Source organism: Larus michahellis (genome assembly GCF_964199755.1).
Source record: "Larus michahellis chromosome W unlocalized genomic scaffold, bLarMic1.1 SUPER_W_unloc_1, whole genome shotgun sequence".
Classification (NCBI taxonomy): Eukaryota; Metazoa; Chordata; class Aves; order Charadriiformes; family Laridae; genus Larus; species Larus michahellis.
This window is the reverse complement of record NW_027435888.1, coordinates 151428-169908: the sequence shown is the minus strand read 5'-3', so window position 1 is coordinate 169908 and position 18481 is coordinate 151428. Positions and strand designations below refer to the sequence as shown.

General features: G+C 47.9%; 2 protein-coding genes across 2 annotated transcripts in view; one reads left to right on the top strand and one right to left on the bottom strand.

Annotated features, from left to right (window-relative positions):
* Nucleotides 1–18481, bottom strand: part of LOC141736646 (scavenger receptor cysteine-rich type 1 protein M130-like) — a 66274-nt gene that overhangs the window by 37981 nt on the left and 9812 nt on the right. The gene's annotated exons all lie outside the window — the stretch shown is intronic.
* On the top strand, nt 16176–17153 carry LOC141736629 (olfactory receptor 14A16-like). The gene has a single exon (XM_074571175.1). The coding sequence runs from the start codon at nt 16176–16178 to the stop codon at nt 17151–17153; it is 978 nt and encodes a 325-aa protein (XP_074427276.1).

Here is an 18481-nt window from a genome sequence, read left to right as displayed (position 1 = left end):
CTGCACTGGGAGTACTGGGGGGAGTCAGGGAGTCATACTAGTAGCACTGGGGCAGCACTGGGAGCACTGGGGGGAGTCAGGGAGTCATACTGGGAGCACTGGGACCGCACTGGGAGCACTGGGGGAGTCAGGGGGTCATTCTGGGAGCATTGTGACCGCACTGGGAGCACTGGGGGGAGTCAGGGGGTCTTACTGGGAGTACTGGGACCACACTGGGAGCAGTGGGGGGATTCAGGAAGTCATACTGGGAGCACTGGGACCTCACTGGGAGCACTGGGGGGAGTCAGGGAGTCATACTGGGAGCACTGGGACCGCACTGGGAGCACTGGGGGAGTCAGGGGGTCATTCTGGGAGCATTGTGACCGCACTGGGAGCACTGGGGGGAGTCAGGGGGTCTTACTGGGAGTACTGGGACCACACTGGGAGCAGTGGGGGGATTCAGGAAGTCATACTGGGAGCACTGGGACCTCACTGGGAGCACTGGGGGGAGTCAGGGAGTCATACTGGGAGCACTGAGTTCGCACTGGGAGCACTGGGGGGAGTCAGAGGGTCTTACTGGGATCACTGGGACCGCACTGGGAGCACTGGGGGAAGTCAGGGATTCATACTGGGAGCACTGGGACCGCACTGGGAGTAGTGGGGGGAGTCAGGGAGTCATACTAGTAGCACTGGGACCGCACTGGGAGCACTGGGGGGAGTCAAGAGGCCATACTGGGAGCACTGGGACCACGCTGGGAGCACTGGGGGGAGTCAGGGGGTCATACTGGGAGCACTGGAATAGCAGTGGGAGCACTGGCTGGGCTCAGGGGGTCATAGTGGGAGCACTGGGACAGCACTGGGAGCACTGGGACCGCACTGGGAACGGTCTATGCTGGTCCATACTGCGATCACTGGTCCATACTGGGATCACTGGCCCGTACTGGGATGGCTGGTGCGCACTGGCCCGTACTCCATCTCCCATCATCCCCTGCGCCGGAAGTGGGTCCGGTTTCCCGCTTGAGTGGTGGTTGCCCCACCGCCCGCTGGCATCATGGCGGAGCTGGGGTTGCCGGGGGAGGAGGCGCAGGTCGGGTGGGACGGGGACACCCTGGGGACACACCTTAAAGCCCTGGTCCTTGTCCTGTCACTGCAGGCCTTGGTACACAGTCTCTCCTCGATTGTCCCATGAGCCTCCTTTTTATGTTGGATCCCTGCAATAAGGTCTCCCTGGAGCCTTCCCTTCTCTGTGCTGAACACCCCCAACTCTCTCAGCTTTTCTCCATGAGAGGGGTGATAAATGATTTAATCGCAAACAGGATTCCAATTAGAATTTATAATTTATTAAAGGAACAAAGGCAAGCAAACAGCGCTGGGTGTGCCGGGGGTCTCTGCCCAACCAAGACACACACCTTACAGACCCCATTTTTGGTTTATATCTCCTATACTAATACATATTCATAACTGCCTCTAAAATGGTTGGCCCTTGCCAAAAATGGGTGTATCCCCCCCCTTACAGGTCACTATGCAGATAACAACAGGACCGGTTTAAGTTGGTATTCTAGAATGTTCGCCAGGTGGCTCCTGCAAAACACAGACACGACAGACACACCGTCTCGTCTGCGATAGACACACCCTCTCGTCTGCGGCCATACAGACAAAACAGTCAAAGGTCACACTTCACCCTGTGGCCCTAACACTGTTCCACACTGACACGAATCAGTTCAGCACATTTCACAATCCCCCATTTTCTTTTTCTATGGCATTGATTCGTGTTTTTGTTTCCAACCGAGTTAATACTTGCCGAATTGGTATTAATTTCGAATCTTCTTTTGTGTTTAGTATCATCAGGGAAAGAGTTTTCTCTTTCCCTGGTTCTGAATCGACAGGTTCTGTAGCTATCTGCGTTCCTTGTATAACTGAGTGTATTAGTCTAATAAAACAAGGTATAAACCATGGAATTATTAACAATCCTGCAAATGCCCCCAATATAACAATCCCGATTTTAGTAAGCTGATCACCTCCCGTAAAGTTTTCCCAGAATCCTTCTAGCTCGACTCCAGTCCAAGTCTGAACTGGGACACGTGCAATTTTCTTCATTTCTTTTACAAGTTCATTTACAGCTTCCCCTTCATCGTCAATTTCTAAACAACAATTACGAAGGTTAAACTTCCCACAAACACCTCCCTCTTGTGCTAGCAAATAATCCAAGGCGAAGCGATTTTGATACAAAGCAGTTCTCATCTTGGTATTTTGTCTCGCGTTGTTTTCCATATTTGAGGATTACTAATGTTGCTCTCCATAGCCTCCCATGGCCATCGTTCACCTTGGTTTGTTCCACCACAAACATAACAATTAGTTACATTTAATGACTTAGCAATGTTTTCAGCAAGATTTACAAATAGATTTTTAGCAACTGTGGGAATTTCATATTCCACTCCTGTTTCTATTTCATGATAAAATGAGTTAAATAGTAGTCTGTGCTGTACCGATTCCCTTATTCTTTCTTTTATTTCGATATTAATAATTACACCCGGATCTTCTCCGGGTCCATATATCTTAAGTCCAATTTTATTTACTTTCTTTTGCTTCCAAATTTCTAAATTTATCAGGGTTAAATTTATTAGATTGCAGGTACGGGTTGTACAATTACTATCTGTTTGTACCTTTGTGATTGAAGCTTGTAAATTCCCACACTGTCTATCATATCCCCAGCCTGCAGTGTCCCAACATACACAAGACCGCCCTCTTCTTCCACACAGGTGTGCTGATTGATATCTCCCTGTTTGACTAGGTGTATAATCAGGATTTACGTCACATTGGTGTCCCCCTGGACAAATATATTTTGGTTGATTACTATAGTACCGTCTCCACTCTAAACTCCCGCAATTAGTGTCTAGATCATCATCTATAATGTCGCACGCGTCAAAAATTACCGACACCGATGTACTTAAATTGGTTATAACCTCACTTGTTCCTATTAGTCTTCCTACTTCCGAATTTGTCTTCATTTCTACCCAATATTGATAGGGGAGTTCCTTTGGATCATAGCACACAATCCTCTCTTCGTCTTTGCATAAAGTATATCGGGTTAGATTATAAATGCAGCTTCCTATTTTCTGGCCTTTACACTCATAAATAGTATGATAAACCAAAGTCTGGGAACTTACCCGTCCCCTCCTAGTAGTTCCTACGCACTGGCTGCAGTTGTTTGCCATAACCAGAGTCAAGGAGCTTACCCCAAATAGGACCAGAAGAGGTCCGGTCAGGGCCATAGTGATCGGCGGTCACAGCCCGAAGGGGTTGCAGCCCTTGGCAGACCTTTCAAGCCGCACCACTCGTTCCCCTCCGGTCTTGCCCTCTTCCTTAATCTTTTAAGGGGTAACCTTCAATCAAGAAACACTCTTTGATTAAATTGACAACAATAAAGCCTAACCCATGGTAGGTTATATAGGGGAGTGGTGGCCCCACAGCGAATGCACAAAAATTCTGAACTGTTTCCTAGATCCTTGACTTCTTTTTTGGAAAATGATATATTTTAAAACATGTAGAACACTTTGCCCTTAAAAATAAACAACACCGTTTACACAATGGACTAAATCACCTTTCCTAATAGGTATTTATCCCTGTCCACTAATTCTACAGGAGTAGTTACAATGAAATTCCCACAGCAACTCAGCTTATGCTTCTTGATGAAGGTCTCTTTAAGTTCGTCTGATGGTTAGCTTGGCTTCTCCAGGCTCAGATGTGACTCTCCACTCCTTCACTGGACCTTTCACTCGCGACACATGTGTCCATCCTTTTTCAGCAGTTCTCACAGCCGTTTCTGTAGTTAATAAAACAAGAAAAGGCCCTTCCCAGAGGGGAGATAGGGTTTCTTCTTTCCATGTTTTTATCAGAACCTTATCTCCCGGTTTTAATTGATGAATTGCAAATCCTAATGGTGGTGTTTGAGCCATCATCCCAATCTCTCGTAGTTCTTTTAACCTTTTTCCAATGGTTATTATATATTTTTGGATACTATGATCTTCAACTACATTGTTCCCCAGGGGCATCCCTTGGGAGTAAGACATTCCATATAATATTTCATATGGCGATAATCCAGTCTCACTGTGTGGCTTAGTTCTTATGTTTAATAGTGCCAATGGTAGGCATTTCGTCCAGGACATCTGTGTCTCAATCATTAATTTAGCCAATTGCTGTTTTATTGTTTGATTCATTCTTTCTACTTTCCCTGAGCTTTGTGGGTGCCACGGAGTGTGGTATTCCCGTTGAATACCTAATGATTGACATAATAATTTTATTATTTTAGAAGTAAAATGTGTGCCCTGATCAGAATCAATATACTGGATTATCCCATATCTAGGTATTAAGTGTTCTAATAAGATTTTTACTACCATCTGTGCCGTAGCTCGTGCTACAGGGTAAGCTTCTACCCATTGTGTTAAATGATCTACTATTACTAGTAAATATTTTATTCTCCCTACCTTAGGCAATTCAGTAAAATCGACTTGTATTCTTTCAAAAGGTCTATAAGCTGTTTTCCTTCCTCCCGTGGCTGCTTGTCGAAACACTTTCTTGTTTACTTTTTGACAAGTTAAACATCCTCGCGTGATTTGCTTTGCTATTTCAAAAATCCCAATACAGCCAAATTGTTTAAGGAAATGATCACTTATCGCCTTTGTACCCCAATGTGTTTGTGTGTGTAATCGTTCTAATATTTGCCTGGCATAAGCTTTTGGCAACATCTCTCGCCCGTCGGGCAGCATCCATTTTCCCTGTTCTAACTTAGCTCCTATTTTCTCTAATTTTGCCTGTTCCTCAGGGGTAAATTTCTTCTCTTTCTCCTCTAGTTCTTTTTCACTAATGTCTCCTTGTACTTGTACTACATTAATTTTAGCGACCTGAGTCCTCAGGGCTGCTTCCTGGGCCTCTCTGTCGGCTAGGTTATTCCCTCTGGTTCGATAATCTAATCCCTTTTGGTGTCCTCTCACATGTACCACTGCTATCTCCTTTGGTTTTCTTAACGCCTTTAAAATTTTCACTATTAGTTCTTGATGTATTAGATTCCTTCCTTGGGTATTAATTAAACCGCTTTCCTCCCAAATTTTTTCAAAAGTGTGGACTGCTCCATACGCATATTTAGAATCTGTAAATATGGTCCCGCTTTTTCCTTGTAATAATTCCAGGGCTCTACAAAGGGCATACAGCTCACAAGCTTGAGCTGACCATGATGGACTCAAGAGGTCCTGATTCTATAAGTTCTAAATTTTTATTAATTATGGCATATCCTGATTTTCTCCTCCCTTCCACCACACGGGAGGAGCCACCTACAAATAACACTTCTGCATTTTCTAACTCAGTATCTCTTAAGTCCGGCCTCACCTTAGTCTGGGTCTCAATTACCTCTAAACAATTATGTTGTACTTCCTTTGATGGCTCTCCAAACAAAAACTGTGCTGGACTCTGAGCAGAAGTCACCCCTAGTTCTAAATTGGGGGAGTCTATTAATATTGCTTCATATTTCAAGATCCGGCTGTCCGTTAACCATTTTTCTGCCTTTTGTTGTAAAACACTCCTGACATTGTGTGGGGTATACACTTTTAAAGGAGCACTAAAGGTAATTTTCCGAACTTCCTCTATTAATAATGCGGTAGCTACCAAAGCTTGGAGACAAGCAGGCCATCCTCTACTTACTGGATCAAGTAATTTAGAACAGTACCCCACAGGTTTAAAGATGGAAAGGTTTTTCTAGATCTGGGAGGCTCAATACAGGTGCTTGTATTAATGCCTTTTTTATTTCCTCGAATTTCTGGTCATCTTCTGCAAACCACTTAAGTTGGTTACTAGTTAATTTTTCATATAGAAATTTCACCTTGTAACTATAATTTTCAAGCCATGATCTACAATATGCTAATAATCCCAATATTTGCCGAACCTCCTTTATAGTTTGTGGGGGTCTTAAAGATAGAATCCCAGATATCCTATCAGAATCTAGTTTCTTCTTTCCCTTACTTAGTCAATGTCCTAAGTATTTTACTTCCTGTTCTACAAACTGTAGTTTTGATCGGGACACCTTCAATCCCTTCTCCCCTAGAAAATTTAACAATTTAATAGTAGCTTCTCGGGTCCCCTCTTCAGTTTCTCCTGCTACTAATAAATCATCTACATATTGCAATAATTTTATCTCCTGGGGTAATGTAAAATCCTGTAAGATTTTCTCTAAAGTTTGCCCAAATAAATGTGGTGACTCCATAAACCCCTGTGGTAATACCGTCCATCTTAATTGCTGTTTCCGTCCCGTTTCGGGGTCCTCCCACTCGAAAGCAAAATAATCTCTAGATCCCTCGTCCAGAGGACAGGCCCAAAAAGCATTTTTCAAATCTATCACATGATACCAAGTATGTCTGGGAGAAATATGACTTAATAAAGTATAGGGATTTGCCACTACAGGGAATTTAGTAATCGTTCGCTGATTTACAGCTCTTAAATCCTGTACCATTCTGTATGACCCGTCCGGTTTCTTTACAGGGAGGATGGGTGTATTATGAGGTGACATACATGGTTCCAAGGTTCCTTTTTTCCAAAAGTCTGTCAACTACAGGTTTTAATCCTTTTTGACCCTCCATGGGTATAGGGTATTGCTTGATTCTAATCGAACGATGTGGATCTATTATTTGAACGCTTATGGGGTCCATTTTTATTTTTCCAGTTTCCCCTTCTTTATACCACACCGAGGGGTTAATAGCTTCTTCATCCTCCTGCGTTAAAGTATATAATTTGATCTGCAGTTTGTTCCCCTGACTCTGAATGCTCAAGTTTAACTTCAAAATCAGATCCCTTCCTAGTAAATTGTATTCCGCTTCAGGGAGCAAAAGGAAATCATTAAGACAAATTTTCTTTTCTGTTTCTACTTCTACATCTTTCAAGATAGGGACTTTAAAAGGTTCTCCTTTTGCCCCGACTACTGACATATAATTCTTCCCTATTTCTATTCCTTTTGGAAGTTTTTGAATGGTTGATTTTTCAGCTCCTGTATCCACTAAAAATAAAACCTCCTCCTTATGGGGACCTATTAATAATTTTATCAAGGGCTCTGTTGATGTTGAAGGCCCCAAAAGATATAGCCCCTGACACCCCTATTCTTCTTTGAACATTTTCTCATCTTGTTCTCGCTTACAACAGTTCCTCTGAACATGTCCCCTCTTGTTACAGTAGTAACAGACAGGAATTGTGAATCTCTCCCTGTGAGGCTGTCCTCTGGGTGTCTGCTCTATTCTTTTTTCCCTTTTCTCTCTAAACGGATTCTGATTTTTCTGACTTTCTTTTACTGCTGCTACAAAAATTTTTGTCCCTTTTCCTCAGCAGTAAATAAGATCCCTAAAATGGATTGTATTTCTTCCCAGGTATAAGTATTAGGTCCTAAAAATTGGTCTAGTTTTTCTGCTACTGCAAGGGGATCATCTAATAGGGTCCCCATTTCTTTCTTGAAATTCCTTACATCTGTGGTATTTAATGGAACTGCCACAAACCCGATGCCTCCCTGATTGCCTCCGAGGGGTACTTCTCGTAAGGGATATAGAGAAGCTCCCCCAGATGTGGCAGTTCTACTTCTCGTACATGCAGCCGGAGGTCTATCTAATTCCGGTGCTGTTGGTGGCGGAGGCAGGGGTAACGGTGGCACTGGTGGGGGTACTACGGCCCCTGGAGGGAGAGCCGCCGTTGGAGGAGGATTGTTAGGATATGGAGGTGGTAAGTTATCCAGTGGTTCCCCTTTATCATCTTTTTCCTTCCCTTTTTCGTCTTTGTTTCCTTCTTCTTTCTCAGACTTTTCATCCATTTTTAATGTAAGTATTGAAGCCGGAAAAGGACGTGAAGTCCTGATCCATAATCCTGCATAATCACTTTCCTCCTGACTAAAAGGTTGCTTTGAATTAACATATAGATTTAAGGCCTGGCAAATCCAGTCTTCAAAGGATCCAAAACCAGGCCAAAAGACATGTGGTTTTAAAGGTTTCTTCGGCCATTCAATCATACAATAGCGAACTAATTTTAATTTACTTTTTCCTTTTCTGGGGTCCCTTTCATTCCAATTCCTAATCATTATTCCTAATGGACTTTCCAATGGTATATTTGGTAATTTGCTCCCTTTCCTCTGGTCCTGGGTCTTCGATTTTGTCTGACCCATCTAGGAATTTTACTGTGGCAATTCCTACAGCCCTTGGTTACCAGTAAGAGTGTCTTGCAGGGGGTTTAGGACCTATCACCCACCCATGAATCCTATAGGAATCGCTTCGGTCCTTCACCGGCCAAGTCCCTCGTGGGAGATTGGAACCGCGGTTAGAAGACCTCCACAATCACTTTGGAACCAGGTTCCGTCTCAATCACACTCTTACACACAGGCAACCGAATCCCACCCAACCGAACGGTATACACTTTATATACTTACGACTCCGTCATCTTCGTTCGGATCTTCGCGCGCAGAATTACGGGTAAAATAAACTGCTGCAGCCAGCAAGGGAGCTCATAAAAATAAAAATCAAAATCTTTTCTTTGCTTGCCTTTACTCAGGTTCAGGATGGCGTTAGTCCCGACCTGACCTGATCAGGAGCCACCTAATGGTGGGGCGCCCCTCCTAGATCAAGTCAGAATACAGGAACTAAGACCATCCCGGACGAGCCCCCAAATTGTGATAAATGATTTAATCGCAAACAGGATTCCAATTAGAATTTATAATTTATTAAAGGAATAAAGGCAAGCAAACAGCGCTGGGTGTGCCGGGGGTCTCTGCCCAACCAAGACACACACCTTACAGACCCCATTTTTGGTTTATATCTCCTATACTAATACATATTCATAACTGCCTCTAAAATGGTTGGCCCTTGCCAAAAATGGGTGTATCCCCCCTCTTACAGGTCACTATGCAGATAACAACAGGACCGGTTTAAGTTGGTATTCTAGAATGTTCGCCAGGTGGCTCCTGCAAAACACAGACAAGATAGACACACTGTCTCGTCTGCGATTGACACACCGTCTCGTCTGCGGCCATACAGACAAAACAGTCAAAGGTCACACTTCACCCTGTGGCCTTAACACTGTTCCACACTGACACGAATCAGTTAAGCACATTTCACACAAGGAACAGGCAGGGAGGAAGAAGAGCTGTCAGGAAAGGCGAGGAGATGCCCCAGTGGGAGCAAGGGGAGGAAAGAGGCTGGGTGTCCACAGCCTGCAGGTCTTTGTTCCCTTGGCTGTGGCTGTTGTCTTTGCTACCAAGGCCTGAAAGGAGACACCTTAATCTCATGGAACCGGGGCCTCACTGTGTCCTTCCTCACACCCCCCAGGGAGGCCGGGAGGTGTGGTGCCGTTGTCCTTCACTCGGCATTGCCTACCCCACACCTCACTGCCCCGGGAGGAGCCCTGAGCCAGTGTGAGGGACAGGATCCCCCTTCTCAGGGCTGGCCGCTTGGCGGGATAAAATACATCACGGCTTTACTCAGCACCAGCTCTACCTGCACAGTGCCTTTGCCTCCCTGTAATCACAGCCTCCAGTTGCCTGCTCGAACAAATCCATGGGGAGGCTTGGTCTGTCATGGCCCTCAGTGGGGACAATTAATGCTCCAAGACACTTTGGCGTTTGCTTCGGACTTGAATTCCTGCACAGGCTGTTCAAGCTCCTCTCAGTATCTGGCATTCCTGGGCTCAGCAGCAAATGCCCCATGGGGCTCGTTAAAGTGCAGAAAGCCCTAAGGAGCCACAGCTCTGCCATGATTTTCTTGAGGGCTTCTAGCCTGGTACAGCTCAGTGGAGAGGTCTCAGGAGTCTACTTAAAGTGGAAGGTTTCAAGAAGCACTTAATAAAAAGGTAATTTTTCATTTGGAAAGGGCTTTTCATTAGTCTTTTTCTTTTTCCAGAGGAAATGCTTGCAGCTTTCTCCAACTGATACTGAACCAGAGGGTCTCCTAAGGAGGACCGGAGAGGTAGCAACTGCCATCTCCTCGAGGTCCCCCACTGTACGGACAACGTTTCCCCCCCACCTCCTCCTCCCCACCGTTTCTCTTGGGGCTGCCTGGGACTTGCATTCTTTTCCTACATCAGACTTGTGCGCTGAGTCTGCAGCTGAATGTTCACAGCTCCTTTGCACCAATTCCTACCCGATTCCCCCGGAGACTTGGCTGTAAATAGAGAAGGGATTCTTATTCAATTTGAACAGCCAGAAGGACAAAATGATACCAATTAATTAAAGAAACCCAATGCTTTCCTCCACTATATGCCAAGTTAAGCCTCCAATAAGCTCCACCTTCCTCAAATGATTACCATAAAAGAAATTTGTTGGAGAGATTGATAGGAAATTCTAAATATACGCACAGTTAGTGAGTTGGCTAAAGAGAGAGTGTGGCAGATTAAGTAAACTTTGCCTTATTCTTGGCCAAATTTCCATCCCAGAGCCTTGTCACCAACTCATGTCTCTAGCGATGTCCCTGCCCATGTTACATTATGTGCTTGTTAAACAAAACTTTTCTTCTCCAGCAAACTCTAGCAAAACTCTTCCTTGGAGACAGTCTCTCCTCAAAGTGCCCTTGCAACCATACGGTGAATTGAGATGCAAGAATAAACTCATTACAGTTCCTTCACGTTAACAAGCTCTCAGGGATAAGTCACGCAGTGTGGAGGGCCCTGGCGGGAATAAAGAGCCTTGGAGGTTCATCAGGGTCTGCTGAGGGCTGTGGGTGACAAAGCTGCTTCAGGAAATTGAAGAGCGCCTCCCTGGGGGCTCATAAGAGCAGAGAAACAGAGGCAGTGATTTCAGGGTGACAAAGAAAGGAGGCAGAGACATCCTGTGTGCTGTAGTCCCCTGGATGTGCCCTGCCAAGCCAAGGGGCCCAGTGCTAATCCCCAGCTTATTGAAATGGGGATGCTTTTGGTCATCACCACGTGAGCTTTCCCTCTGCTCACCACGAGGGCCCATACACGCTGAGTGCCTTCCACACTCTTGCCCCTCAGACTCGGCACGATGCAGCTCCCCCTAAGCCTTTGCCTGGACCCTAACCCTAATCCTTCACCTGCAGCTCTCATCTGTAGTCCTTCCCTGAACACTAACACCAAAGCTGAAACCCTCACCACATGCCTCATGCCTAAACCTGTTAGAGCGGGTCAAGAGATGGATTATCAACAATCATTGGAGGGCCGGAAGACCTCTCCTAGGAAGAGAAACTGAGAGAGTTGAAGTTGTTGAGCCTGGAAACAAAAAAGCTCCAAGGAGACTTTCTTTCAGCCTTTCAATGCATGAGGGAGGCTTCTAACAGAGAGAGAGAGAGATAGATTTTACCAGGGCCAGTAATTTCAGGACACGGGGCAATGGCTTTACACTGAAGGAGGGTGGATTTAGACTGGATATCAGGGAAGAAATTTTTCACTAATGAGGGTGGTGAGACACTGGAAAAGGTTGCCCAGAGAAGTTCTGGATTCCCCATCATTGGCGGTGTTCAGGGTCAGGTAGGGCGGGGCTTTGAGCATCTTGATCGCAGATGTCCCTAAAAAACAGGGATTGGACTAGATGACCTTTCAAGGTCCCTTCAAACCCCAACCATTCTGGGATACTATGAGGGCAGATGTGGCCACACCAGTGCTGAGTCGAGGGGGACAATAACTCCCCTTCTTTGGATGGCCACAGTCCTTCTAACACCACCCCATATGCAGATGGCCTTAATGGTGCTGAGCCTTTACCAGAGGCTCATATGGCATCCCTCAAAATGTCCAGGCCCCTCTCCTCAGACTCACTCCTCACCTCGTCCTCTCCCACTTTGCCCTTTCTCCTTGAAAAGCTTGAGGAGGTTTCCCTTGGCCACGTCCCCAGGTGTCTCAAGGTCCCTGTGCACTGAGGCTCCAGAACATCAGCATTTAAATTGCACGTGTGGATGGCTCTAACAAGACAGCTTGAGCAGCTGTAGGACAGCAGAGGTAAGAAAAGGGGTTACTAGTGTCATGGACGTCATGAGGAAAGTGGAAAGTGCCACTGTCACCATCTCAGAAACACCAAGGGAAGGGCCAACAAGGAAATGGTGAAAAAGAGTTGGCTCTTTGTATGGGAGGAGATGAGGATGATCCAAGAGAAGAACTTGAGAGTGGAAGAAGAGTGGAAAAAGGAACAAAAGGTTAATAGAATCATAGAATTGTCTTGCTTGGGAGGGACCTTTCAGATCACCTACTCCAACCATCAACCTACCTCTGACAAAAGCCATCACTACACCATATCTCTAAGCACTATGTCTGCCCATCTTATATTATTGTTCCGTGGCCTTGCCTTGTGACGAATAGCAGATATGGGAACGAGATAGTACTACGGAACAGATAAGCTGCCTACTTGCTTACTACGAAACAGATAAGTGGCCTACTCACTACCTGAGCCAACATTTCATCAAATTTTGATGAAATTTTGTCCTTTGTGCGAACTTTGCTCATTACAACGTACCGAAACACACCTCCATCCCAGAGGCTACCCGCCCCCAAGGTGCGACCACTCCTCCTTGAGTACACCAATCATAATAAAAGAATTTATGACTAAAGTCACTCAAACTCCACTTTGAAGATAAAATAAATAGTATAAAAATAGCCCGAGAGAGGGGGGATATCGGGGAAGACACCATCGCGAACAAGTCAGGAGAATTCCATCACTAACTTCCGGGACCAGTTGACTGGCTGAGCCTTTCTTCCCTGCCATAGGGATGCCTGTGGGTAAGACTTAGATCATACCGAGTGTTTCCTCGGGAAACTTAGATATCTCTGTAGAGAATCTCTCTCCTACATTTATAGCCAGGCTGTATTGTATATAACTTCATTGTGCCTTTTGTATATTTAACAATATTGTTATTTGCACGTGCTTTGCAGACAGTGTATTTATCACCGACAATCCGATATACCTGTTGTTTAAATAAACTGCACTGTTTCAGTAGCTGATCGTTCCGCTTTCTCACTGAACGCGACCAAAACTACAGAGAGGCCGTGCTAGTTCAGGAGCACGACTAGACTGAAGGTGCAGTCCACTATCAGTGTGTCCAAATTGTAACAGTTTAATACATATTAAACGTGATTGGACTGATAGTGCTGGATTGGGCATCACTCCAAATTTAAAACCAGACGCACCTGGTCCCCCACCTCGGTGAGGAGTGTTAGAGCGCAAGGGGGTTTATCTTCTGCCAAAACCGCTTTGCCCCTTTTCATGCAACAGAAGGGACCTTTCAGATCACCTAGTCCAGCCATCAACCTAACTCTGACAAAAACCATCACTAAACCATAGCTCTAAGCACTATGTCTGCCCATTTTTTAAATACCTCCAGAGGTGGTGCCTCAACCACTTTCTGGGCAGCCTGTTCCAATGCTTAATAACCGCTTCAGTGTAAAAATTTTTTCCAAATATCCTCAGCCTCCATTTCTCCAGGCTAAACAATCCCAGCTCCCTCAGCCGCTCCTCATAAAATTTATCCTCGAAATCCCTCACCAGCTCCTTTGCCCTTCTCTGGACCTGCTCCAGCACCTCAATGTCTTTTTTTGTGGTGAGGGGCCCAAAACTGGACACAGTACTCCAGGTGGGGCCTCACCAGTGCCGACTCCAGGGGGACAATCACTTCCCTACTCCTGCTCACCACATTGTTCCTGATACAGGCCAGGATGCTATTGGCCTTCTTGGCCACCTGGGCACACTGCTGGCTCATATTCAGCCGGCAGTCGACCAACACCACCAGGTCCTTTCCTGCAGGGCAGCTCTCCAGCCACTCCTCCCCAGGCTTGTAACACTGCATGGGGTTGGTGTGACCCAAGTGCAGGACCCAGAACTTGGCCTGTTTGAACCTCATAACATTGGCCTTGGACCATCAATCCAGCTTCTCCAGATCCCTCTGCAATGCCTTTCTACCCTTAAGCAGGTCGACACTCCCACCCAACTTGGTGTCATCTGCAGACTTACTGAGGGTGCACTCAATCCCCTCATCCAGATCATTGATAAAGATCTTAAAGTGAACTGTCCCCAATACCAAGCCCTGGGGAACAAGCATCAGGGTGACCATCTGCACACAAACAGCTGACCAAATGGAGCTTGAGTCCAGGGGCAGCTGGAGAAACGCTGGGATTTGGCCAACAGAAACGTCTTCAAGTCTTTCAAGGAGAAGTGGCCAGTCCTGCATCCCGGGGAAGAATAACCCCAATGCAGCAGGACAGGCTGGGACCTGATGTGCTGAGCAGTGACCCTGAGGAGACGGGGCTGGGCACCTTGAGGGACGCCTCATGAGCCAGTGGTGCACGCTCACTATGAACAAGGCCGGCTGCCTACGGGGCTGCAGGAGGAGGAGCATGTGCCCCCCAGGCAACTTGAGTCACCTTCCCCTTTGACTCAGCACTGCTGTGGCCCAACGCACACAGCTGTGTCCCAGTGTGCGGCTCCCCATTTTGGAGAAGTGGAGAGGACCTGGAGAGTGTCCAGAGGAAGTCTGCCATGATGGGCTTTAGGGCCCAGTGCATGTGTGCTTGGTGGAGAGGCTGAGGGACTTGAGCTTCTCTGGCCCAGGGGCAGGGAGGCTCTGGGCACTCTTGGAATGGCCTGAACCTGGTTGAAATGTTGTTTCAGAGACAATGGATCTTTTCTTTGGCGGAAAACAGCAGGAGAAAGAAATAATGCAACAAAGGGCAGCTTGGGAGGTGGAGACTGGACACCAGGATTAAGAAATGCCACTGCAAGGGCAATGCTGTGCTGCAACAGATCACCCAGAGGGAGTCGGGATCAGCCCAAGGCGTTGTGTTTCAGGAACAGCCAAGGACGATGGAGAGAGATGAGTAAAGGCAGTGAGATGCTGAGGGGAGAGCAAGACGGGGAAGCAGGGGGGATGTCTGCAGCCTGCAGGGGAAGAGGAGCAGATGTGGGACACCATAGCACAGCCAGGGGTGGAGACGATCAAGGGAGTTGGCAAGGCTGAAAGCCCCCAACAGTGCTTATGTCTTTCTCCTCTTGGCTGTGGCTGTTGTCTGTGCCACCAAGGCTACCAGAAGACACCTTATCCTTACAGCACTAGGGCCTTAGCGCCTCCTCTTCCCCACCCGGGAGCCGTCATTCTCTGTTTCTGCCCTTGGCATTGCACGTCCTCCCATCACAATGCCCCAGGAAGAGCCCTGAGCTGTGGTTGTGGGGCAGGATCTCCCTTCCCAGGGGCTGGAGGCCAGGGCTTGGCCCTTTGCCTTCCTCTCACACATTCAGCATTAGCCAGCGTCAGAGACACCCCTCCATTGCCTTTGCCTACCTGCCCTCACCGCCTCCAGTTTTCCCTCGAACGAGTCCCCAGGAGCCTTTGGCAGTAATGGCCCTCAGTGGGACCCATTAACGCTCCAAGAAACTTTGGAGTTTGCATCTGACGTTGACGTCTGGAGAGGTTTCATCAGCCTCCCCTGTGTCTGAGCTTCATGGACTCAGCACCAAAACCACCAGAGAGGGCATTAAAATGCCTTGGGCTGGTCCTGCTCAGTACAGAAATGGGGGTTGGCCGGGCGGCAGGAATCCGTGTTTGCTGCTCGGGATGGGCATCGGGGGGTAAGCAATTGTACTGCATCACTCCTGGTTTCCTATATTCTTTTGCAATGATTGTTATTTTCTTTCCCGTTACTGGTCTATCAAACTGGCTGTATCTCAGCCCATGAGATTTTTATTCCTTTTTCTCCCTCTTCTCCCTATCCCTCTGCAGTGAGTGTGGGGGGAGTGAGTGAAGAGCTGCGTGGTGTTTCCCCCCCGACAAGGCTGAGGAGTGAGCTGGCTCTGCTCATGTCACTGCGGCTTTAGGACAACCAGGAGCTTCCTTGAGGTTTTCCTGCAGGAATATGCTGAGCAGCTCCTCTGCGTTACAAGTGGATCACAGATGAGGTAACTAGTGAATGGCAGAAGCTGTAACCCCTTTCCCCAATCCCCGCTGCTGTGGAGCAGGGATGACTCCTTGGGAGCCCACAAGCAGAGCTCTGCTTCTCACGGCACACTTGGCCAGCAACAATGAGAGCTCCAAAAAAGGAAATGCAAAAAGTTCCTGGAAAAAAGACACAGGCAAAGTGTGTTTCCAGGGCTTGGGTTTGGAAGGGCAGGCGATGGGAAGAGATTTGCTCAGGGCTGTCCTGACTTGTGAGTGTGCTTTCCTCCTTTGGCAGTACCTCGGGAACAAAGGGATCCGATGTCCAACGGCAGCTCCATCACCCACTTCCTCCTCCTGGCATTCGCAGACACGTGGGAACTGCAGCTCTTGCACTTCTGGCTCTTCCTGGGCATCTACCTGGCTGCCCTCCTGGGCAATGGCCTCATCGTCACTGCAATAGCCTGTGACCACCGCCTCCACACCCCCATGTACTTCTTCCTCCTCAACCTCGCCCTCCTCGACCTGGGCTGCATCTCCACCACTCTGCCCAAAGCCATGGCCAACTCCCTCTGGGACACCAGGGCCATCTCCTTCTCGGGATGTGTTGCACAGGTCTTCCTGTTTGTTAGCTTGATCTCAGCAGAGTTTTATCTTCTGACAGTCATGGCCTACGACCGCTACGTTGCCATCTGCAAACCCCTGCACTATGGGACCCTCCTGGGCAGCAGAGCTTGTGTCCACATGGCAGCAGCTGCCTGGGGCAGTGGCTTTCTTACTGCTCTGCTGCACAAAAACAATACATTTTCAATATCTCTCTGCCAAGGAAATGCTGTGGACCAGTTCTTCTGTGAAATCCCTCAGATCCTCAAGCTCTCCTGCTTACAATCAGACTACCTCAGGGAAGTTGGGCTTCTTTCTTTAAGTACCTTTTTTGACTTTGTGTGTTTTGTTTTCATTGTGGTGTCCTATGTGTTGATCTTCAGGGCTGTGCTGAGGATGCCCTCACAGCAGGGAAGACAGAAAGCCTTTTCCACGTGCCTCCCTCACCTGGCTGTGGTTTCCCTCTTTATCACCACTGGGGTGTTTTCCTACCTGAAGCCCCTCTCTGTCTCCTCTTCATTCCTGAATCTAGTGGTGTCATTTCTCTACTCGGTGGTGCCTCCAGCAGTGAACCCCCTCATCTACAGCATGAGGAACCAGGAGCTCAAGGATGCCCTGAGGAAACTGATTGGACATTTTTCAGCAGCCATAGACTGTGTACCTTCCTCTGCAAAGGATTTCCTGTATCTGGTGTGACAAGCATTCACTATTCCTCCCCTCCTCCTTAACTTTTCACATCTCATCAGTGACGCAAAACATATATGTAAACGAAGAGTTAGTCTCTCTGTGTGTTTAAATAAAATACATGAACCAGCTAACACTTCCTTTTCTGAGACCCATCAGCAGCAGGGCTGAATAAATGGGAGATGAGAAGACCTTTCTGGCTGCAGCAGCCTGGGGCAGGCTGTCCCAGTGCCACTCTGTCACTGGGGCGGCAGCAGCTGCCTGAGGGTCCCCAAGGCCAGGGCTCTTGTACTGGGCTGGGGAGAGGGGATGGCACAGAGGGGCTGCAGACCGCTCAGAACATCCTGGGGAGGAGGACACAGGGGCCCACTGACTGCCTTTTCCTTGTGCCATAATGCCCCCCATCTCTGGGGCTGACCCTCCTCTGCCCCCCAGCAGCTGTGGTGCCCTTCAGAGGGGCTGTGGCTGTGGAGTGAGTGCCCAGAGCTCTGCAGCACCCTGGGGCAGGCTCTGCTGTTGGGCCAGCGCAGACTGGGCTGGGATGGAGAGAGGGCAGGGGAGGTGGCAGAGCTTGGAGGGAGCTGGGCTGGGCTGGAAAGTGCCCGGGAGGAAAAATCCTCGGAGTGCAGCTTGTACCATGTGACCATGCGGGGTGAGGACTCACACCAGAGTGTTTGTGGTGCAGAGCCAGGGCTTGTGGAATTGGTGTCCGTCTCCAGGGTTTGGTAGTGGTGGGGCTGAAGGCATGGGCCTCTGTGAGAAGAGACCAAGGGCTGCTTCCATGCCAGACAGACCTGGTTCCAGACGGCTCCAAAAGAAACCCACCGCTGGCCAAAACTGAGCCCATCAACGAGGATGGTGGAACCTCTGTGAGAGTGTATTTAAGAAAGGATACAAGGGCTCGAGTGGGAGAGGAGTGAGGGAAAACCAGTGTGAGAAACAGCCCTGAAAACACCAGGGTGAGTGAAGAAGGAGGGAGAGGAGGTGCTCCAGGTGCCAGAGCAGATGGTCTCCTGCAGCCTGTGGAGAATACCACAGTAGAGCAGGTATTTCCCTGCAGCCTAAGGAGAGGAGCACAGTGGAGGAGGTAATCCCTGCACTTGGTGGAGGACCCAACACTGGAGAGGTTGGATATTTCCTGAAAGAATTTCAGCTTGAGGAGAGACCATGCTGTAGCAGGTTTATCTCAAAAGACTGTAGCCTGTAAGAGGGACCCCATGGGAAAAGTGGTAGAAGGAAGGAGCAGCAGAGAGGAATTGGTATGGACTGACCAGGACCCCCATTCCCCATCGCCCTGCACTGCTCAGGGGGAAGGAGGGAGAGGAGCTGGGAAGGAAGCA

Bases quoted from the DNA above. Each gene is read 5' to 3' on its own strand.
- LOC141736629 (XM_074571175.1), top strand. From the start codon at position 16,176: ATGTCCAACGGCAGCTCCATCACCCACTTCCTCCTCCTGGCATTCGCA.